At 52.5% G+C, this 22,297-nt stretch overlaps 6 protein-coding genes across 6 annotated transcripts; 4 read left to right on the forward strand and 2 right to left on the reverse strand.

Moving 5' to 3' along the window:
• Positions 1-27: 27 nt before the first annotated feature.
• On the forward strand, positions 28-1,098 carry BDZ83DRAFT_656543 (uncharacterized protein; the record flags this gene model as incomplete). The annotated part of the gene is made up of 1 exon (XM_060510882.1): positions 28-1,098. The coding sequence occupies one exon, from the start codon at positions 28-30 to the stop codon at positions 1,096-1,098; it is 1,071 nt and encodes a 356-aa protein (XP_060359410.1).
• Positions 1,099-1,141: 43 nt separating this feature from the next.
• Positions 1,142-1,865, forward strand: BDZ83DRAFT_764498 (uncharacterized protein; the record flags this gene model as incomplete). Its single annotated transcript, XM_060515234.1, has 1 exon — positions 1,142-1,865. A coding segment is annotated over one exon (459 nt), but the record flags the coding sequence as incomplete, so codon positions are not given.
• A 4,412-nt stretch (positions 1,866-6,277) lies between these two features.
• BDZ83DRAFT_95915 (uncharacterized protein) lies at positions 6,278-6,652 on the reverse strand. Its single transcript, XM_060516030.1, has one exon. The coding sequence runs from the start codon at positions 6,507-6,509 to the stop codon at positions 6,315-6,317; it is 195 nt and encodes a 64-aa protein (XP_060359412.1). The 5' UTR covers positions 6,510-6,652; the 3' UTR covers positions 6,278-6,314.
• A 3,274-nt stretch (positions 6,653-9,926) lies between these two features.
• BDZ83DRAFT_95943 (fungal-specific transcription factor domain-containing protein) lies at positions 9,927-14,221 on the forward strand. Its single transcript, XM_060516031.1, has 6 exons — positions 9,927-10,352; positions 11,300-11,711; positions 11,767-11,975; positions 12,039-12,390; positions 12,449-13,130; positions 13,185-14,221. Exons 1-6 carry the CDS (start codon positions 10,272-10,274, stop codon positions 13,981-13,983), a joined length of 2,535 nt encoding a protein of 844 aa, XP_060359413.1. The 5' UTR covers positions 9,927-10,271; the 3' UTR covers positions 13,984-14,221.
• A 237-nt stretch (positions 14,222-14,458) lies between these two features.
• On the forward strand, positions 14,459-15,206 carry BDZ83DRAFT_656545 (uncharacterized protein; the record flags this gene model as incomplete). Its single annotated transcript, XM_060510883.1, has 2 exons — positions 14,459-14,659; positions 14,979-15,206. 2 exons carry the CDS (start codon positions 14,459-14,461, stop codon positions 15,204-15,206), a joined length of 429 nt encoding a protein of 142 aa, XP_060359414.1.
• Positions 15,207-19,246: 4,040 nt separating this feature from the next.
• BDZ83DRAFT_590047 (OPT family small oligopeptide transporter) lies at positions 19,247-22,002 on the reverse strand (the record flags this gene model as incomplete). Its single annotated transcript, XM_060506295.1, has 5 exons — positions 19,247-19,734; positions 19,807-20,048; positions 20,108-20,313; positions 20,368-21,122; positions 21,174-22,002. The coding sequence occupies 5 exons, from the start codon at positions 22,000-22,002 to the stop codon at positions 19,247-19,249; spliced, it is 2,520 nt and encodes an 839-aa protein (XP_060359415.1).
• Positions 22,003-22,297: the final 295 nt, after the last annotated feature.

Raw genomic sequence — 22,297 nt, forward strand, 5'->3', positions numbered from 1 at the left:
CTTCGCGCACTTAACCTCTCACACTGCATGATCGATGGGCTCCACTCCTTGACGCGCAATCCCCTCCCGGCCATCTCGGCTCTCAACCTCCGCGCCAACCGCCTGCAATCAATCGCCGGTATTGAGAAGCTCTACCCTCTTGAGCGATTGGACCTTCGAGACAACCGTCTGTCAGACCCTATGGAGCTGGCCAGACTCACCGGAATCCCTGACATTCGGGAGATCTGGGTTGAGGGCAACCCCTTCACCCGCACCCACAAGGATTACCGCATCACGATCTTCAACCTCTTCCGCAAGACCCCGGGCTACACCGAGGATGTTGTCATTGACAATTGCGGTCCCACGTATTCGGAGAGGAGGTACCTGGTGGAGCGTACTCCGGTGCCCGCCGCCGTGCCGGTCGTCAAGCCCGCCCCCGCCGACATCCCGGCTGTTGACGTCAGCAAGCCAGCCATCATCTACGACATCCCCAAGGAGCCTTCCGTTCTCCGCAAGGAGCGGCCAGTCCCCAAAGCTGTTACTAGCGAGGTGAACACTAGTTCTACTCGCCGCCGCAAAACACCAAAGAGACGTATAGTAGACCTTTCTACCACCGACGCCTCTGTGACAGTAACTCCTGGTATCGCGCCGCCACCCCCTGCGGACATTAAGGTGCTCGCTTCTGATGCAACAGCCACCGCAGTCGGTTCAGACACCAACAACTACCGTATCTCGCAGGCCCCTGAGATTCCTCCACTTCCCTCCGCCGTTCTGGCCGACAATCGAAAGACCAACTCCCAACCTGAAGTGCCCCGCATAGACACTAGCGTGGTTCCCGAACTTCCCCCCATCTACACAACCCGCGATACTCCGTCAGACTCCCAGGACTGGGATGTCAGCGGGGAGATGTACCGCCGGAAGATCGAGGCATTGCGGGACAAGGTTGGCAATGGCTACCTCAGTGTGCTCAGTGAGGAGGGCTGGGATCCCTCTCGCCCGCCAACATACTCGGTGCCAGACTTCAGCCCAGCCTCGACAGTTCGACCCAGTCCTACTACTCCTCGGACTAACTCTCACCACCATCCCGCGGCCATTCACAGTGGTCGCACCCTTGGCTAAAGAAAAACACTTGCCCTTTCTACATGATACCCTTCATGATACCCCCACCCCCCTCTTGAGGTTCGATTCTACCGTTGGGCTGCTTTCTTGCATTTTTCTTCTGCAGCATTGCACATGGCATGGCCACGAGCATGGACGTTGGCTTCATCTCCATCCATTGTGTTATTCGTTACTTAGTTTCAGCATGGTAGAGCATAGCGTACAAGGCGTTCTGGTTTGGCGGTCAACTGGCTTCAGTCTCCGCAGTTTTCTCTTGATACTGATTACACCGCCTGAGGTGGTAGAAGGCCACAGTAGATCTTGTCGCTTTCCCGTCTGTTTGGTTTCTCAGCGCGACCTCGACAAAGAGGTCTCTCTCGGGCATCACGGGGATGGGAGGGATAAAAAGCGAGTGACATTGGGCGCGAAGGCATCTTCTTCTTTCTCTTCTCAAGACTTGTTTTCTTTTCATATTGCAGGCTTCAATTTGGCGTTGGCGGAAACACATCTCGAGTGGCTTTAGTCATTTCTGGTTTCATGGGGCACGAAAAAAATCCCGCATGAGTTGCATTGTGTGTTTGGTTACGGTAGATGAATACTTGTCCATAAGACAAGCTGGTGGATGGCTTCTAATACATGATGAAACGCATACTTCATTGACGATGCTTCATTCGCTGTGCCTCGCAATGTGATGTATCTGTAACACTTTTATTGTTACTGGACAAACCTAGTCTTCTCGATCTGGAAGACAATGGTCTCAATAACTGAAGCCCCATACTATGCTATCCTACATCCCCCCGACGGAGCAATCCGTCGGGGCCGTACCGTGTATTATGTATTGGGGAAAACTGGGTATATTGCGGCGAAGAGGGCAGCTTGCCCATCCCGAATTGCATGGCGGTTTTCGTATCGAAATCACCATATTGGGTTGAGCGCGTGCTTGGGGCACATTGCGCGTACCGTGTAGTTAAAAGTGTACCGTATCGTGTGATTTCCCTTAAAAGCCTGATCCCGTTAAGGTCGATCTTTTGCGCCTGTAAAGCCGGGAAAAAACCACCCCATGCTATCCTACATGTTGTCTTGGGTCATGGCTTGGTTGAACACTGTCCGTCAAGTCGACTGACTGTGAAGAAGGGGCTGCTTAAAGAATAAATGGCAGACTCACATGACACAGACCCCAGTGAACTGGTTTGCAGATATATATCACCGTGAGAGGGGGGATTTTGCATGGATTACCGTTCAGCCGCAACTCGGGAGGAGCGGTTGTGTTTACATCCACGGAAAACGATGAGCCACCATTCTCGAGGAGAAGAGAGATTCTCGGGTAGAGTGGATGGTGCTGCGCTCTCCCGAGGTGTGTTAGCTGGGTAAAGTACTGATAAGGCATGGTTCGCGCGCATCTGATTGCTGGCGTTGTGTTCGGTCTTTTGACTTTAGAGGCGCTTAGGTGAGTGGTTCGCCGGCTTTTGTAACGTCATGGCCTTTTCTGTGAGGTAGGGTCTTTTTCCGGATCATGTTGCTCATTTGTTTGATATTTCAGGTGTCATTAGCTTCCCGAGTTATTCTGTATGAAATACCTGAGAGGTATGTTACGTGGTTTGCAGCGGTCAAGGTGTCTGCCAGCTCTTCCAGGGAATAGGAGGGATCCGGACTGATTACCCTACGCTGAAAGGCCGATGACCATATGGATGAGGGGCTGTCTTTGGGTTCGAAGGACAGGTTTACTGAGTTGATGCCATTCCGACGTCTTCGTGAAGATGTGTCTCTATGATGGCGCTCTTGAGGACAAAATGGTGATTACGGGTGATTGCGGATGACTGTAGTGATCCTCAGCGAATCACTTGTAAGGGCATTGAAGAGCTTCTTTGGTGGTGGTCCTTGTGATTTTCTTACTTATGGTTGGTTCCATCTAAGATGTGTTTGATCCTGTGTACGTAGACTTACAATAGTACGGCTACCCCAGGCTAGGGGGATTATTCCCTAGAAGTTTCTAAGAAAGGAAGATGTCTGATAAGGGGCTGTATATAATGATATTTAGTGTTGCAATGGGATTCTTTCTTGCAAGACATACTGATAATCCTGGGAGAGGAATTGGTAGAACTTGAGTATCGGTAGGGAACTGGCCTGCATAGCCCCGTGTACTCTCTCACTTACAATCTTGAACCCAAACTTTAAAGTCAAGGAAAGATCGATTTCACTCACGCTTTCTCCAGGTACCTGCCTGCCCGGCCGATATTCGGGTGTGAATACCGGGACAGAAGGGATCGATGAGCCAAAATGAAACCCTCTCGTGACCGTATATCTCTTGGAGTATAGCTGATGATGGGGTAGCGTTCGCTTCTGCCACGGCTCCGATGAAGTATTTCATGTTGCGACTAACAAGAAACCCACCTCGGCCACTAGATCTCGAAGCTGTAATCGGCAAGACGTCGTGTCCGGATGAGGCCTTAAGTACCTTCCCTCGACGATAATTGCCCCCGGTGATAAAGAGCCTGACCAAAATAAGACAAGACCGCCTGACCAATAGGTCGGGCCATCTTCTATGAGTCCATTACACCCACCAGCGCTAGGTTTCAATATTTGGAAGGCGTGACGAATCTTCTGTACAAGAGAGCTGCTTACCCCTCAACTCCGTCTTTAATCATCACCTAGAGCTGCACTACGTCTCTGAACGAGGAATACGATAAGTCATGAGAGAATCATGTTCTTTACTCCCATCTCATCTCGACGCAACTCCCAGGAGTGAAATGTGGTTACGTTTCGGCTAGACTCTCCTATCAGAGCGTTGCAAAGCGTGGCGAGAACTCATGCCCTGGTCTCACATCCAAAGCTTACCTAGGCTTCGCTAACGGGTATTTTCTGCATTATGTTAAGGTTGAATGTGGATAGAATGGTGGGCATGGAAGCGTGACGGCTCATGAGATGGAGTGGTCTGTACGAGGTGGCGGTTAGCGGTGCGGGCGCATGCTGAGATTATTGCTATCTGAGTAGCCGGCGCCTGTATCACTCTTCAAAGACAAAATATTAATTTCATCAAGACTAAGGAACGGAACGCTACAAGGGCCGATAGAAACAGATGTTTCTCGTAAACTTGCCGACGCCGATTGATTCGGACGCAGGACAAATCGTCAAGAGTTGTATTACAGGAAGCAGCATCCGCCATGTTCTCCCAAAATCGCAACTACTCTAGGTGTCACCAGTTTCCCGTTTTTGGGATTGCCGAGGAGGAAAGCGAGACTTCTAACCTTTTGCTCGGATTTTTCTCGAAGTTACCAAACGGCTGGCACTGTTTGTTGCACGGGATCGAGTTGCCGGTATCAGACAACGCCGATTTTATTACGCATCGTGAGGTGGTATTATCTGAAATGACTCGGCGAACTGGCGAGAAGGGACTTCAAGACACAATTAGATTCATCTGTTATGTTTTTTCGATATTGAAACCTCCCCATAACCTGAGCGGCACTCTCGAAATTTGAGAGATCTTGATCCCTGAACGTAAGCGGCCAGTTCGTCCACTGCATTGGCTTATACAAGACAGCATCACATGATCCTCTGAAAGCCAGCGGCAGTATTCACCATTCAGATCAAGAAGATGCTTGACTGTATCTGTTCTCCTGTCATCAGATCTCTCGCGAATGTATCTTCCTGATTTTAGCTTAAAATACCCTTACGACGGTGAAAGTGCGCCTGCCTGAGTATACTAATGGTACGGCGAAAAAGCCTTACGTCTTGGAAACAGCTTCAAAGCAAGGCGAGAGATCTTGTCACGAACCTCAAAATTCCTAGCAGAGTTTTGAAAACACATATACTTATCAGAGAGGTATTGCCGAGAAAGGAAACGACTGGACTACCAAAGGCTGATGAGATGACCATGAGCTACAGTCTAGGCTCGGCAGGATGAAGCTTGCTCCTTGAAGCTGATGCATTCTCTTTGAAACTATAACGTGAGAGTCCGTGCCGCACATAACGAGGGCTATTAAGACAGCATATTCCATACTGGAATATTGTAATGAGTATCAGAAGCTGTATCGTACTTAGGATAATGTGTCCCGGGTGTCGTGGCGAAGAGGGAAATACTGTAATAGGCCAGTGCCTGTAAGGATGCTGGTGATGAGTCCGAGAAGGGACAAAGGGATTGAATAGCTGCAGATGATATATACCGAGGGTTGATGGCACATGCTGGTCACGTAAATCCATGTACTGGAATAATATTCGATGGGCAGCTGTGGTCTGACTTGGACTGAGAGAGCAATCAACTGCGTAGACTTTAGTCCAGACAAGGCTTGTTTCTCATCTGCCTGTATACTAGATCCAAACACATAGTCTTCAAGCGCGAAACACGTCTCGTTAAGGCCTTGTCAGTTTCAATGCATGTGCCGTAGCTCAGAAGGGCCTGCTGTTTTCATGGCCGGTTCAGTCTCGAGTCACACCTGAATGCAGAACGATCTGTTGGAACTCCTGGTTTTAAGCAATATAAGTTACAGGTCAGACGCTAGACTTTAGTATATGTCCAAATATTGCAAGCTAATGCCCCTTTGGGGTGAAAAATCATAGAAAACACGCCGTACGCGGGTCACACTAACTACTATTTCTCTCTCCCTATTTCGGGCCCCGTTTCCTCACGATGTAAAGAAGATGTCAAGTGGATGATGCTTGGTGGAATCAGGAGCGCTATGCTTGCTACGCGGTGGCTAGGAATCAGAACATTCACGCAGCCTTCGTCAGTGGATAACCTGCCTAGGGAAATATTTGAAGGCCATTTTCAACAGATAAATCGTCTACGAAAATAGCAATCTGTATTGGGAATAGAGGAATGATCTTTGTAATTCGACAGAAACCGTCTCAGCATGTCGTCCAAGCAGGTAGAACGCTGTGGCCCTGTAGATGGGATCACCCAACAACCCCTTCAATCTAAGTGCTGGCAATGCAAGTGAAAAAAAGCGAATTAGTAGCTAAAACTCTTATGCTGGAGTCTATGCCGATCTGATGAGGAAGCGGCCAATTGGAGGGATGAATAGGGGGCCTTGCGACAGAGAGCTGCAAGTTCAGAAAGCAAGAGCCAAGCGCAGATGGCCGATAATACAAAAGCCAGTAACTTGTCGACTGAATTGCAACCTCGCTGTCGTTGACGAAATGTTAAGCATCGACGTAGGCAACATTTGAGGATCAGAGTGGGTGGTGACAATGCTCCCGGCGGTCGGGCCTGGGTAAGGCAAAGTATCACCGGAAATGGCAATTCAATGACGATGATGGATGGTCTGTGAGTGCGCTATCCGACCAAGACCGTTTGCGGTCAAGAGTTCGCGTGCAGATCCAGCTGTGTCCAGGATGCGGAAACCCGCAGCATCTGCAGGGCCATGTGCTGCGCTATGATAGCCAATTCTGTGTTGTAATAACCTGCCCAGATCAGACATAGATCGGCCTACTGCCATCCTATGAATATAAATGCTAACAGAATAAGATATAACAAGACAATTTGAGATGAGGAGGCTGCAGGGGAATCAGAATGACTGAGTAAGGCTCCTGGGTGCGTAGTCAGTATTATGAGTATGACTGTACTGAATGGCGTGCGAATGAATGGTGTCGTGTTGCGATTCATGTTTGACTTTGGGAGTGCACTATCCGATGATGCGACGATGCAGGTGTGGATTTCCGTAATGAGACAAGAAGACCAATAACCGGTGTCCAGCGGCCAAGAGTTCAAGGGCGCGGAGGAAATGAGAAAACGACCAGTCTGCTCGAATGGGCATTTTCTGGGGGCCGGTTGCGAGCATCGGTGCGGGGGTTTGTACTGGACACCCCGCCATTTGTATCAGTGCCGGGCCGGCCTTAGCACCGACGCAGTTCCCTTCCGACCCGGCTTTGGTTCCGGAGGGCAGGAGAGGCGGCGCCGGGTGTGGGGGGAAGAGGCAGCTAGGCTCCAGTTACAGAAGGAGCGTTGTGCAACAGAAGAAGACATTGGAAGGAGGCACCGAGAACCTGGCACACGTAGCTCTGATCAGACGTTAGCAATTGTTTCTGGTTTGGGTATCCGTAGATATCCAGGCACTTACTTGCAATCAAGAACCTTCTTCTCTGCATCTCCCAACCAAGCAATCGAGATGCTTCATTGCGGCTTTCATCTTCACCCGTTACATCGTCTGTGTTATGCAGTATCATTCGCCACCACCACTCACCATGACCGACTTTGCTGCGTCAATACATGATGCGCCTTTGCACCTTCAGGTCCAATCTGAACTTCATTCATGCGTATCAACTGTCGTTTTCAATACCTCAAGCAATATCAGCGCCCCAGTAAGCCCTGGACCATAGCAATCGCAAAGTGTAACCGAAGCTAACGGTAGTATTGACGAAAATTAGAACGCCGCGGAGAATGTCACCCGGGTGCTTAGTCGATTCAGCCCCAGCGAACGATCCTCCGGGAAGCACGCACGGCACGTTAGTCGATTTGAGGGGGATGGTGCCTTACCACGCTGTCGGAACCATTCCAATCGAAGCACGTTGTCTCAATGGATTAGTCGCCTACGCCGATGTGAGATGGAAATCTCCGGTCATGTCGGCCCCAAGGCCCAGGGAAAAGGGAGAGGAATGATGGTTTCACATCTTGGACACGCTTCTGCAAGCCTCGCCCGTCTCGCGTGCTCACTGTAGCCTGGGGCCCCAGCAGATTCCAGCCCAGTCTAGCCCAGCCCAAAGACGTTCGGCCGAGCCGTGGCCTCTCAAGGTCCAGCCACACCTCCAGCACTCGCCCTACGGTGAGCTCATGCATATTGTGCATGGCAGCAAGCCACCAGGCGAGGGTCACAGTGAAGTGACAGGGCAGGCAGCAAACGCCGCCGCTAAATCGTAAAAGCATGTCTCGGGGCCTCTTGCTTTTCTCATCCAACGCTAGCGAGCGGTGGCGCCACTGGCTTTGCAGGCTTGCAAAACATTGATCCAGCTCCACGATGAATGCCATGCTTCTTCTGCGCTCTGCAAGAAAGATCTGCGAGACGACTGCTTGGCTGCGAGGTGTCTGTGCCACGCATATGGGGGCCATCTATTCGTACGTCTGAACTCTGAACCTCATCAAACGAGCCTTGGATAGTGTCGCACACCGGCGCTTCGTCACATCGTACACACGGAGAGTCTTGAACGTTTTCCCCCTCTGAACATGAGACTGGCATTTTTAGGCTGCGTCCAGTCGAATGTTGTGCACGCCTTTTTCGACCACTCACTGGCTTCGCTTAAGATTACGAGCCGCAGCTCTGACAGCTCCCTTACCGTCTTTGCGTTGCTGTCACCCCAAACTCCTCAACTAGACCAGACCGATCCTTTCTTTCGGATATTTGTGGCAGGAAAAGGTCAAGCGCGAAGGCCAGAGATGTGTTCCGCTAGGGAAGGTTCACCATCACCATCGAAGCATCACTTGCCATGCATGTCAATCCATAGCCCGGGACATGCAAATATCTACACTGTAACAAGGTACGGTCACTCTGCTGGTGTATTCTGCCAACCCGATCACGTACGAATACTCCCTCGGAAACCTTGGACTCGGCCGGCATGGACCTATTATCTCTGTCCCTCTTGATACGCTGCACCGAAGCATTATACTGCACAGTACAAGCCGGCGGCGCCGTTCTGGTTGTTTCTAGACGCATACCGCGCACATGGGCACATTGACCCCCATGCTGTCCCGTCAAAGCCGTTTTGGGCCTGGACCTGGTCTTGTCTGTTCTGCTGGAACGGGACATTAGGGTCTCGCCTTCTTCAGAAGATCAGGAACAAAGCTGAGTCAATCTTGGTTCGCCCACCCCCTTGAACACGACTTTAGACCCCTCTCGAATTCTCCCAATCCGACTTGATCCAGATGACATGACGGGGGCCCGGATTTCCCATTGCTCCCGTCTTGAAGGAAACCCCCCCTTGCCCTACAATGCGGTCCTAGCTTTAAGCTGAATCCTGCGTGGCCCACTCCCCCCCCCCTCCTCCTCTCAGAGTTACCCTGGCCTGCATCCTCGACCCTCTCAGAGTCCCCGCTTCGCATCGCATCTTGGTTGCGCGACTCGACTCGCCTCGAGCTTGTTGACCACCTTGACCTTGCCTTTGCCTCCAGCTACAGCTCGACTTTGACTCCACGACCCTGCTTCCCTGAAGGGCTCCGGTCTAAGTAGCTCGCTCACCCCAGTCCCCCGACTCCCCCGTCCCCTTCACCTGGCCTGACTTACGTTGGGCGTAACAAGCGCGCGTCCTTCGTACTTTTGCCCATTTTTTGATGAGTCTCTTGGACTGGCCTTCTGTTCCATATCCGATCAAAGTCTCGCCCTTCCCTCCCTCGCCCGCCCAGTCCTCTCTCTACCCTTTCCTCATTTTCCGTCCGCCCTTGCTCTACTTGTCTCTCGCCTCCACGTCCACGCCCGTCCTTCCACCCGTCGTTCCCCGCCATCGCCGACGCCATCACCGACGCCATCGCCGATATCCGCCTGCCGTAACGGCGGTCCCCTCCATCTCTTTCCCATACCATCCCACCGGTCTTGTCCTGCCCAGCTGTTCAGTCTAGTCCAGCCCTATCCTTTCCTGCTTACCCGCAGCGAGCCAACCCAGCAGCGGCGGCATAACACAAGTTGAGATCTGCTGCTTCCCTCGTCACATCTCATTATCACGTACCTCGAGGTGTTGCTCTTTAAAGTAGCAAACCCCCCCATACCCGAAAGCCCAAGCTTCCCCACTTGCGGTTATCCTCGCCTGCCCATCATCGTCCAGCGAGCTTGCTTGTCTGTCGTCGGAACATGTCAGAAAAGCTTGCTTGAAGAACCGACCCTTACTAGCTTCCCGCCCCCGGGGGAAGAGCACGGAACCGTCTCTGCGGCTGCGGCTTCCGCACCCTCATCTCCTACCCGTCAACCGACTGCAGCGAGAGGGAAGCATGAGCATGCCTATGTTTGCACTTATCCGCACCTGCTATCTGCTGCTATCCGCCTCTCTACCGTTCCCCTTCCGGGACAGCTTGTACACTTACAGTCACTTGTAGTGTATACCCTCGAAACAGCTCCCGCCCAGTTCCGCTCTCCCCCGCCAACCCCGCCGCTGCGACATTTTTGGTGTAGGTGCGGCCGCTGCTGCTCCGATCTCCAACTCCACATCGTCTTCTTGTCGGATAACGGGCATCATCCAGGGTCTATGGACTGTCGGCTGATGCATCGACATCCTCGACAATGACCCGACCCAAGGTCCCAGAGGACAAGCGCCAACGGACTGCACAGGCCTGTGACACATGTAAGCGACGAAAGCAAAAGGTAAGCATCCTCAATTTTCCCATCCCCCACGTACCTGACGTGCCCTACTCTTGTTTTCCTTCTCGTGGCAGAGCCCGGATCCAAGCCTGGCCGACCAGTACTATCGTCACCCTTTGTTGTCATTTCTTCCCACCTTGTCCAGCTCGCTTCCCAGTCCATTGCATTTTACCCCAGCTGTCATCTTGTTAGTGCTCTCAGTACCGGCATAGAGCACCCCTCCTTGCGTTGCCAAACCGTCTTGACAGCTCCCCGCCATTTCCTCGCGCCGGTCTTGGCTAGTTGCCAGAAGAGCCAAGTACGATTCCATCCCAATTACCATGAATGGGAGTTCAGACTGCCCATCATTCAATACCTGGCTCATGTATCGGGAACCATCTCTTGTTGGGTAATTCTCCGGTCCGATATGACGACGGATCCTCTAACCGCGTTGATCGTGGCCTCACAATTCGACCAAAAATATACACTTTAATCGTGCCTATCCATGGAAGCTCCCCTCTCTGCCTTGATTGTCAATGTTACATTGCCAACTAAGTCCGGTCCATCCAAGTGGGTGGTGGGCATCCATGCAGATACACCATCCTCAATCTGTTTTCCGAGCGGTCTCTCGCAGCACATTTCGCACTCATTGCTGAATCCGCTGGACCCTTAAACGGGGCATCTTCTCAAGCACCCGGGGTGCCCCTCGTCAGAGCATGCCTTTGTGGGCAACCCGACGATCTGGTCACAGACTTCCCAGGATCATTGGTTCATCCCATGAAGCGCCCCAGTATCGATCTACAACGGGTTACCGCCTTGCCGGTCTCGTGCACACCGCATCCCGGCCTATCTGAATGACCTCAAGCTCGGCAAGTGCTAGCTATTTGCAATTTTCCGAGACCTTGTCCCGTCCCCCTCCCGCATCACGTTAGTCGCCAAGTCACTTCCAGTCGCTGACCGATACTTGACAGTGCAACGGCGCTCGCCCTTGCGGCACTTGTACCAAGAGGAGTCTTCAGTGTACATACACGACTAGCAATGGCTCCGAGCAGACCACCCCGGACCAATTAGCTTCTCCTTCCAAGCGTCGCAATATTGAAGAACTACCGACGGTGAAGCCAACCGCCCCAGATGGCTCACTCACATCTGAGAGCCCCGCGGCGGCCACGACCCCATGGGACTCGAGACCGAGCCAACCAGACCACGATGCGAAACCAGCCGCCGGGTCTGATATAAAGCCATCTATCGAACAGGACCATGAAATGCTGGGGGTAGACCGCGAGTTCGACATTCGCTCCAGGCACAGCACCGCTTCAGGACCTGATGAAGAGACCTCGCTCATGCAATCTACCAGAATGTTGCAAGATCCTACAGGCAGACTCCGTATGTATCCTGTGCCAGGGCGTGATGTTTATCTTGTTGCTAATCACACAACCAGTCTACGTTGGCGACTCGGCCTCGTTGGCCTATCTACAGCTCATACGAATGATTGTAGAGGCGAGCGTTGGGCCCAGCGACTTTACCATGGATCCTAGCCGCCATAAGATAATGGAGGCGACCAGTGCTATTCCGGATAACATTCGTCCTCCACATATTCTGCCTGACAGGGACACAGCCAACGCACTGCTAGACTCCTTCTTTACGAACGTATGCGATTCTCCTGGGTATTGAATCCGAGGCTTGTAATGCTTGGTCGCTAATTTGCCATAGACCCGCGGCTTGATCGAAGTCTTCAATAGAGCAGCATTTGAAAAGTCCGTGGAAGCCTGCTACACAGATCCATTGGCAGCGCAATCTTCTTTCCTATGCTTATTGCATTTGACCTTTGCCATCGGCACCGTCTTGGGCACACCACTTCCCGGCAGCAAAGAAGACGTGATTTTCAAAAAGCTTCGAGCAAGTCGATATGACCGCGCCGAACTATTCTTCAGGAGCGCCAAAGCTCTTGGTGATCCCATTTCCGGATTTGAAGATGCAGACTTTTGGTCTGTGCAGGCACTTTCCTTGATGGCTGTCTACATGCTCGCGATTTCGAAACGTAACGCAGCATACGCCTACTTTGGTGAGGCCGCAAGTAGCTATTCTGTGCTGGATGTAATAGCTAATCCTTTGAATTCTAGGAATGGCGGTCCGTTCTGGCTTTGCGCTTGGCTTACACAGGGTCCACGAGAACCACTTTATTTTCAATGGCGAGGAGATTCGGCTCCGCCGTAACCTCTGGAGAAGTCTATTCGTTCTTGATCGGTTTCTTGCGGCGTCACTAGGCCGGCCGGTCGCCATTGACGAAGAGGAGTGCTCTGTAGACGCGCTTTTGGTGTTTGAAAAGAACGCCCAAGGAGAATTGATCCGCATCACGGATCCCGATGATGGGCTCGACGCCGCCGTGCGATCCTGTCGAATTGTTGGGCAGATTCTCAAAAAGATCTACGCCCGCCGGCGAATTTCAGTCCGCCTCGCTCAAGAGATCTGGGAGCAGTGCAACTCCTGGTACACTACCCTGAGCCCCGAACTGGCCGGTGGCCGGGTGGCCGCCGATCCCAACAACCCCGCGCAGGGCATTGCGGCTCTTCATGTCAACCTCTTATACTGCCACTCCATTCTTCTCCTGACTCGTCCATTCTTCCTCTGTCTTTTGAGCAAAGTTCACGGCGAGCGAAGTGGCCTCGCTCTGCCGGTTCCCCGCTGGATCAACCGCATGTCCAAGTACTGCGAGGCATGCTTGCATGCTTCTAACCAGACCATCATCTACGTGCAAAAGGCGTTCGAAAGCAACTACCTACCTCAACGGAACCCCTTTGTTCTGTATGTAATTACAATTTTGGACCACAAAATGCATTGTGCTGATATCTACCACAGCTACTTTCTCTTCGCAGCCTCACTGGCCATCTTGAGCAACGAATTCGCATCTATATACCCCAACCCGACTTACGCGGCTTCGATATCCAATACCATTGCTATTATGCGCTATTGTGCCACCAGCGACCCGCAGGCTGCTCGACTTCTCTTCATCCTCACATCTTTCCGCAACGTCGTCTACGAATTACAACAGAAAAAGACCGAGCAGCCAGCCATGCCCGCGCCCCCGGCGCTATCCCCGACATCACTCAATGACCCCATAGGCACCGTCTTCAAGACTTCGCGTAAGAATTCGCTGGCTGCCACAGTGTCGGGCATGACAGCAAACAAAGCCAAGGCAATGGCACCACCGCCGCTGTCAATGAAGACGGACCATAGCTTTCCTACGTCTACAGGCCCGTCAGCCGTCGCCTCGCCGGCCGGTAGTACCCCTAGCATGTCACAGGGCGACCAAAGTGCGCGGATGGGTGGTGACTCGGACACAGGCGACGGAGAGCTCGAGTTCGATCAGCTTTGGGGCTGGTCAGCTGTGCCCAACGCAGGACCTAGAGGGCCTCTTGCTTCGGGGGCAGCGGTGCCAGCTGGTGCCGGAGTGCCTCCTGTTGCGGTAGCTGCGGTTGCAACTCCGACTGTGAACGCGCCCGTGTTCTCTGCGCAAGGCCCTAGCCAGCAACAATTTCAAGGCTTTGCGAACTACGTTGTGTCTGGCGGTCCTAATAGTGCTGCGGTGCCAGCGGCCGGGCCTCCGGGGTACACCGCTCCTAGTGTACCAATGTACGTTCCGGCAGAATACTCCTAGTATGGGTAGTTCTGGAAGCATTTTGGGGCACTTGGTCTGCAGTGGATTGTACAGACAGTAGCATATTTGTCGAATCAAGCCTGTGAGCACAGAAAAGTGATTGAGGGAGGAAGCCAAGATACCCAGAGGATGACGAGGAAGGCAGTCATTTCTATTTACTAAAACCTAGATTAGGGGGGAAACGAAGCGGTGCTAAACGTCGATGAGTTGGCTTCTGATTCAGTTGGGAGTAACCATTGTGAAGGACATTGTATTGTACTACTACGAAGGCCGAGCTATCGGCCGCGATGATAGAAGTGGGGGACGAAGGGGAAAGGGACGAATAATGCCAAGCAACCAAGTCGAGGTGAGAACACTAAAGGAAAGCTCCACGCCGGGCTAGAGAATACCAAAAAAGTTTCATGCCATTTGCTTCTGTTTCGGCAACCGACAAAAAGGGTTGCGTTGTCTGACTAGTCAGTTACCTTTTGTAGCTATGTACGATGTTGGATTGGTGTTATTTGTCACTCTTGTCACTCTTGTCAATTTTCTAGGGGGGTTTTTGGCTCAACTGCGAGGCAGACCTGTAGCCGACTTGATGCTGCTCATGAATTTGGCCAACAAGCGACTGTCTGGCTGCTCTTACCAGCAAGCATACCCATCCCTCAATGTAAGGGGAAGAAATTCCATCTTCAAGGTATGTTCGTCTACACTAGGCGGATTATTGGTCCCCAGGGGCCGGCTTGCTACTGGCGTTGTCGTCGAGATGCTCGTCGCCGTCAAGGGCCGTATCGTGACGTTGTAAAGGGTCCGAGGACAGCGGAGGAGATAAGGTGGGACCGAGTCGAAGAGGGAGAGGAGGAGGAGGCGGTCGTCGGAATTTTGAATTAGAAATTCGATGAAGACAATCTCGTCGACAAGGGGGCTCGAGGGCGGAGGGTATCGATTCGTGTCGATTCGGTTCGATGTCGTCGTGGAAGTGAGGAAACGTATCTGCGGCGAGTTGGTTCTTCTAGTTGGGTTGGGAAGCCTTCACTGATGGCCGCTCCGATTTATCGAGAGCGAAATGGGTACGGATGTGCGTCTTGGATCTAGGACGAGGCTCGTCTGCTGATCGAGATGTAGAGATCGGACCCTCCGTCAGAGAACCACAGACCCAAGATGTTCAGACTCTGGAGGCAGACGTCAAGAGATCACGACTCTACGAGCACAGAGTCGAAGCAAAGAGAAGAGCGATATGGTAGGCCAGATGCGGCTACTCTCTTCTCGTTTTCGGGAACCGTATCTAGTGGCTCGATTTACTATGGGAAACCCAGCTCAGTACCTTGGTCCTTAGCTGGTGGTGCTTTCGACCGGCCGGCCGTCAAAACTCCGAGCCGGCCGGCCCGGATCCCTTCTCCCCCTTTTTCGCACCAACGGGTTGCCGACGCCCGAACATGCTCATGACCTGTGCCATCTGCAAATACTGTGGACTTGAGCCGCAATATTAGGGACTGGCTCAGGAACAAAGTTTCCGGCACCAACGAAGCGCGTGGCCGCCACAGCGTTCTGGCGGAGTCTAGACTCCCCGTTGGGACTTGATTCGTGGTGTAGATGGCTGTCCCTCGGGGGCCACGAAGAGGGCTAACGCGTATCTAGCGCCAGGAGCATCAGCCCTGTAGCATTGATTCAACTACTCAGCAGCCCGACGCTATTATGGTATACTAATGCAGTTGTAGATGAGGCTGACAGCTGAATTGAGCTTGTGGTTTCACTTTCCCTGCGGCCAGCTGCTTTTGTTCTTGACTCTTAGTCTGCACGATTGCGCTGATATTACCAGGGAATTCAATAATCAATTGAGAACCCGAGGACCTCGCGGAAGATTCGCTCCATGATTGCGCGGGATCACGATAGATCACCGCTACTTGTCTCAGGCTTTAGCCCTCTCCGCCTCAGCTTTCTCTCAAGTTCCCTCAACCCGTCTGCTCCCTCTACGCTCCTTCTTCGCGGTGAGACATTTGGGAAGACAACAAGCAAGACATGACAGGGGAGGGAAAGGGGGGGGGGGGCGTCTTCTTCTCGAATCTCGCGGGAGTCCGCAATGGTTTTAGCGGCAGCTTCGGTTGGAATGTCATTCAAGATACGGGGGGTATCGGTAGGGCAAATTAGCTTCCTCCTCTACGTATCCAGTGACTAATTAGTGTGAGCCGCGCGCGCGACTTATAGCTTTTCTTCGGAGGAGCCCGTTTCTGGGCGGCGTTGGAACTGGGTAAGGCGGTGTGAGACTGGGTGGTGGTGGTGGTCCAACGGCGAACCCGTGAGGTTACAGCCAATCCGTGATCACTGAGCAGTGTATCCCAAACTGGAGAAAGTCTCGGCCCTATATTTCTTCGTACGATGTATGCATACCGGCGTGGAGACTCGGGCAGAAAAACACGGAAAAGATGGAATAAGCAAGCTTTGCATTCGATGGCATTCCAGGCATGGTTCTAGAAAAAGAGGGAGAAACTGGAGGTGGGTGAATCTGTCATGCAAGGGGGTTTTAGTAGCACCGATCCTGATCATGATACCTTCCTTCATCTATATCCTACGATATGCAAGATGCGTGACGTGGTTCGAGCATGTGACAAAAGTGCAAACAATGCTGCAGTAACTCTAGGTCTGTACGTAGACCAGATGTCAAAACAAAGTGGGAAAAGTGGCTGGACCGAAGTTGCATCGCATCAGGCCGCATCAAATGTGGCCGTTATTGCCTGCCCCCGGGAACACTCGGTCAAAGGGGCATATGCAGTCATGTACGTAGTGTATGCATCGAACGACTGAATACTGCTTACATCATGAGCTTCAAGTGAGGCCGCCGGGGGTACGACGACAGGACCAGCCAAACTGCCGTTTATTGCTGTACCCGGTTTCGCAGACTTTGATAGGGCCTGCCAATGGCGTTCGCCAAGTTCCAAGTCGTTCCTTCTCGACGATGGGCAAACTCGGCGAAATAAGGAGTGCAACATTGGCATCAAGAGCAGCCAACAAGAACTAGAAAAGATTGGGGACCTGCGGCTCTTGGGTCCCCGAAGAAGCTACTGTTGCCGAAAGCCCACATGAAGAAGCTTGAACTTTGAAAGGCCCATGACAATCTCCTCCTGCTCCTCCTTCTCCTCCCCCACTCCGGCCGGCATCTCCCAAGCCTGCAGGCGATTCGTAATGACAATTCGAAAAGACGATGTAAGCCGCAGCGGGCCCCACCCATTCGGCCGGTATTTCGTATTGCGGCATTGGAATTTGGGGGGGGGGACTGGCAATTCCATTCATTTTCTTGGCAATATATCAGACTTTTGAAATCTCGAAAACGTACTCGACCGGGCGTGGCTAACCGCGGACTCTCCGCAAGTAAAAAAAAGGCTTTTTCCTGACTCGGCTAAAGTACGGATATTTGTATCCTGTTTGGAAGAAGTTCTGCCTTTGTCAAGGAACCTCATTGATTGCTAACACGAGAGTGTCGAGCTTCAACACGACACAAAGTACAACCTGGCAGCGAATTCACGACATCATACCCCATGTCCTTGTATGCCACTTTGCTAATCAATGCTCGCACTCTTTCTGATGAAACCCTCTCCCGGACTTAAACATGGTCTGCCACGGTCTGCTTACAGGAAACAACGCTTGAAAGTCGAAACAGAGAGTACACTCCACTTCGAAGCGACTCACTGGCACTTTTCGCCCCCGACAAAAAGCAACCCACTCCTGCCCACCGGTGCCACTTTCAAGAGTCAATGGAACGGCAAACAAAAAATTGGTCCCCCCCACTCACACTACGACGTCCAGGTCGGGTCCCTGCGAGGCGCGTTTTGTCCGCGCTCCGCCCCGCCCGACCGCGGCCGCCCCCGTAGGGGATCCACCGACGGCCCCGGCGGCTCAAGACCCCCGAACCGTTAGCGCCAAAAAATAACCCGCCGCGCGCGCGTTGGACATTTCGTGCCCGGGTTCCACCCATCGAAAATCGTCTTTTTTTTTTTTTCCCCTTTCCCCTCTATATTACCCAGGACCAGGTTGCACATCCCCATGCCAAGGTGGTGGAGGAGGAGGAGGAGGAGGAGCGTGCGGTAAACACATTATCTGCCCACTACCGCTGCGACGTCGTTGGTTTCGGGCCCCCGAGATCCTGGATGTGAGATCTGCGTGTTTCTCTCCCACTCTCGGGCTCAGAATGCCGAGCTTGCATTAGGGCCCGGGACTCAGGTGAAATGTCCATGAACTGCCTTATCCGTAGCGCGGACTAGTCATGTGATGATAGTCCATGGTGCCGTCGAGTTGAACGACGGCCTGGTTACGGCTGATTAGGTTGGCCGCCATTTCGTATGCTCCTGGGCTGTCTTGTGGCGTCAAGGCGCAGCCTTTGGTTGAGAATGTTGGCCGATGGGGTGCCGAGGCGCAGGTGGAAGGCTATCTGTTGCTATGCACATCAGCAGAAGCCAGTAATCTGTATTGAACTGCGAATGTATGGGGAAGGAGGAAGTTGTGGGCGTAGGCAGCCTACGATTCCTCCGTTGGGCGGAAGTTGGTGGAACGGGCTGTTTGCAACGGCCTAGACCACCTTCTAAATCCCCTTCTCTGCCGTCGATATTCTAACAGTATCAAGGTGTCACAGGTGTATCGCTGTTCTATCTACTGGAAACTCTAGACAGTGTTTTTTTTTTTGTTTTTGTGGCGAGATGGCTTGCCAGCGATCATGTCAAACAAATTGCTTTACCTTCACGAAGACGCCAAACGACCGTGTTGACCTGCGTGCTCACTATGTGATGGATGTTTCACCCGCCTCTGATCTCGAAGGTGTCTTTTGGTGACATCCATCTCAAAAAGGACGCCGCCATTGATAAAACCAAAGGCGTGCTCTCGCGAAGAGCTGCTTTTTACGGCGTGCTTTACACTCTTACGTTGTTGCACAATAACAAATTCATGTACATGCACTTAGACTATCGGTCTCTCTTACACACACATGCGCGAACCTTTCCCCAAGCATAGCGTAAGGCGAAATGTAGAAATTAGACTCAACTCGCGTGAAATAGAGAGTATACACAATAAATAATCCATCCTTAATATCGTGGTGACCAGCCCTTCTACCCGTTTAATCATCCATATCCAATGTCCACCGGGTCTTTCCAAGTAAACCCCCTTTACAAAATTGGGGGGAAATAGCAGGAGCAGCATGAAGTTATTCATGTCTCACTCCTAGTGTTCCCTGTGTTGTGCGGCTCTTTAGTGATACAAAGTTCGCTTTTTAAACCTATTTTGACGCCCTTGTCGATACTCACCAGCTTGTCGGACCAAACTTTGTTCCAGGCGCGGGCGTGGCCTGGATAGCCGTGCCCTGCGCATCCATCGTTGCAGTCACGATATCGTTACCCCACCATTTAGGCGGCTCAATCTTGTTGAGCGTGAAAGCCAAGAAGATGACGAGCGTGGCAAGTGCCAGGCCGAGGTCGAGACCCGACGAGGTGAGGTAGTTGAGGCGCGACCACCAGCCGAAGTGCTTCTTGCGGATGTAATGCTGGAAGACGTAGCCGACGATGCCCCAGGAGAGGTAGTTGAGAGGCGTCGCGGGAGGGATGGCGCCGGCACCGCCAAAGATGAGGGGCGCCATGAGGTACTTGACGGGGGACTTGGGCCACTTGAGGGCGGCGAAGTAAAAGATTACCGGGAGAATGGCGCCGAGGCCGAAGAAGATGAAGAGGCCGGAGTAGACCTGACCTGGGGAGAACATGCGGGCGGGACCGATGAGACCCCAGATTACGGATGCTGTGGACAGGAGCCTATTAGTTTTCTGACGCAGGAGGGGGTGGAGTTGAGGGATAAGTGAGGACGACGTACCGGCAAAGAAGACGCGGCCACCTGGGCAAGAGAACTTGTTCTCCTGGTGCGGCGTGCAGACATCGGGGATGTTCTTCAACGCGGCGTTGAGCACGGCGATTTGGATGAAGCAGGAGAAGGTAGTCGCAACGACTTGGCACATGAACATGGTTCTTGGCGGGATCTTCATGTAGTGGCCAAACTTCAAGTCAGAGACGAAGCTGAGAGACTGAGACATGGTGATGTATCCAAAGGTCTTGAAACTGTGTAACTTGTCAGCACGAAAAGGGTCGATGAAGTCGAGTGTGACGGTGTTACTCACATCATGAGCGCGAGAGGTCGCCCGGGCTGGATGTAACCGTAGATGAACTCCGTCAACACATTGAGACCAATCTGGTTGTTCGTGACAGCCTGAATGATGCCGATGGGCAGCGAAAAGCCGAAAGAGATGGCCACCGCCAAAAGAAAGGCCCACCAGGTAAGGTTGGTCGGGTAGTACAGAACAGTTACGAAACCGAGACCAAGCATCTACACGCGTGTTAGTACATGGTGACCGACCACAAAACTTAGGAAAGTACTCACGATCACGAACAGGCCCATGTACCACCAAGTCGGCGCCTCCTTATACTTCTTCATGAGCTTCATGTGGATATCGGGTTTCTCCTTGTTGCTGTTCCTGTACTGGGCCCAAATCTGCTTTCCATTGTGCAGATAGGTGTACACGATCAAAGAAGCAATGGCGGCGAATGACAGACCGTAGGACATGGCGAACGTCGTGCTGATGAACAGCGGCGAGTAGTTCTTGTACGCCTCCTCGTTCAGTGTAAGCTGAGGGGTGAGAATGCGAGACGTGTTGTACGGGTTGCCCGTGTTGTCGTACGTGCCCGAGTCGCTCATGGGCAGGAACTGAGCGTACCACACACCGCTGTAGTGGAAGACTGAGCAGCCGATGATGAAGAAGGTGACAACACCGATGAGGGTGTTGGCAATGGCGTGCCATGGGGGAATGAGCGGGGAGCCAACGAAGCCGGAAATCTGAGTCCAGTCGAGAGTCAACGGCAGAAGCGACAGACCACTCGTTCCACCAAACAGCTGGTTGATGATAACGTTGTTCGGGGCAATCCAGGTGGCAAACGCCATGATGCTGAGGAATTGCGCGAGGAAGCCGGGGATCCAGTAGTAGCAGAATGAGCCCAGAACAATGATGCCGAACCACTTGTATCGGGGCATGCTGCCACCAATGAAAGTGGGATCGGGCCTGTCATTCGTCTCATACATGGCATTCATCAAAGTGACGGAGACCAAGTTTCCGGGCCAGATCATAGCAGCCGGATAGACTGACAGTAAAGTTAGCAAACCTGAACCTCAGTTTTGTAATAAGTACGCACCGAGGAACTTTCGCATGATGCCGGCAATTCCGTAGCCCAAGGACTGAGTGGAAATGGTGAGAAGCAGTTGAAAGACGATGCCAAAGTCCTGCTTGTAAAATACCAGCTGGGCCAGAATAATGTCGGTGGCGTAAGCGACCGAAAAGGACACACCAGCCATCACGACAATGATGGAGTGCTCCTTGATGTTGAATGGTCCCGGGTTCAAGCTCCACTTGATGCCAAACGTCTTGAACTGCTTCGTAGGCATCACCTTGGCCCAACCCTGACCGATAGGCCATGCAATAATCTGCGCAATTAGAGGACCAAGACCGATGGAAGGCTGTCGTAGTGAGAACAAAGTGTTCATTGAGGCACCAACAGTGACCAACATGAGACCGATAGTCCAGGCTCGGATGGTGTTGCAGGGCATATCTTCGTCGTAGTTGCGAACGGCTGCGCGTACTTCGGGATACGGTGAGTCCTCCTCCTCCTCCCTCTTCATAGCTAACTCATCATCGACCTCTTCGGTTGGTGTCGATGCCGCGTTACGAATTCTCGTCTCGTACTCTTCGGGCAGATTCGGATCTAAGAGAAGTTCATGTTCGGACCCTTGCTCATCTTCATCATCATAGCCGTGGTAGACACTTGACTCACCCCATTGCGAGAGCCTCTCTTTCAAGTCCTCGACCGGGTCCCGGTCTGAGAATCTTGAGGTGGTAGAGTCGGCGGGATTGATCTCGCGCCCACTGACCTCCACCTCCGCTTTGGTATCGAGCCCGCGATCGTTGTCCGCCATCATGGGTCCTGAAGCCGTACCAGACGACTTACCATTGGATGGTTGGGGCATGTTGAAAGTATTCCCAGGAGTGTGGGAGCACAATCATCAACGACAGGGTCAAAACGTCCAAAAGCAGGAGGAGGCAGTGGGTTTCTATATAGGAGGGGAAGAGTCTAAAGTGTCTAGGCGGATGGCGTTGGGAGAGAGAGAGAGAAGCGGGAGACGGGAACCCGCAGAGGTACGAGCTACGAGCGCCGATCCCAGACCAACATGAAGCAAAGGCTAAAATTGAGCCTCTGGTTGTACTCGATAAGCCTCTGGTATGTACAGAGTCTCTTTCGAGGCCTGCAGTGAGTGTGGCGTG

Source organism: Colletotrichum acutatum (assembly GCF_030867785.1).
Source record: "Colletotrichum acutatum strain CBS 112980 chromosome Unknown BDZ83scaffold_147, whole genome shotgun sequence".
In the NCBI taxonomy this organism is placed as follows: domain Eukaryota; kingdom Fungi; phylum Ascomycota; class Sordariomycetes; order Glomerellales; family Glomerellaceae; genus Colletotrichum; species Colletotrichum acutatum.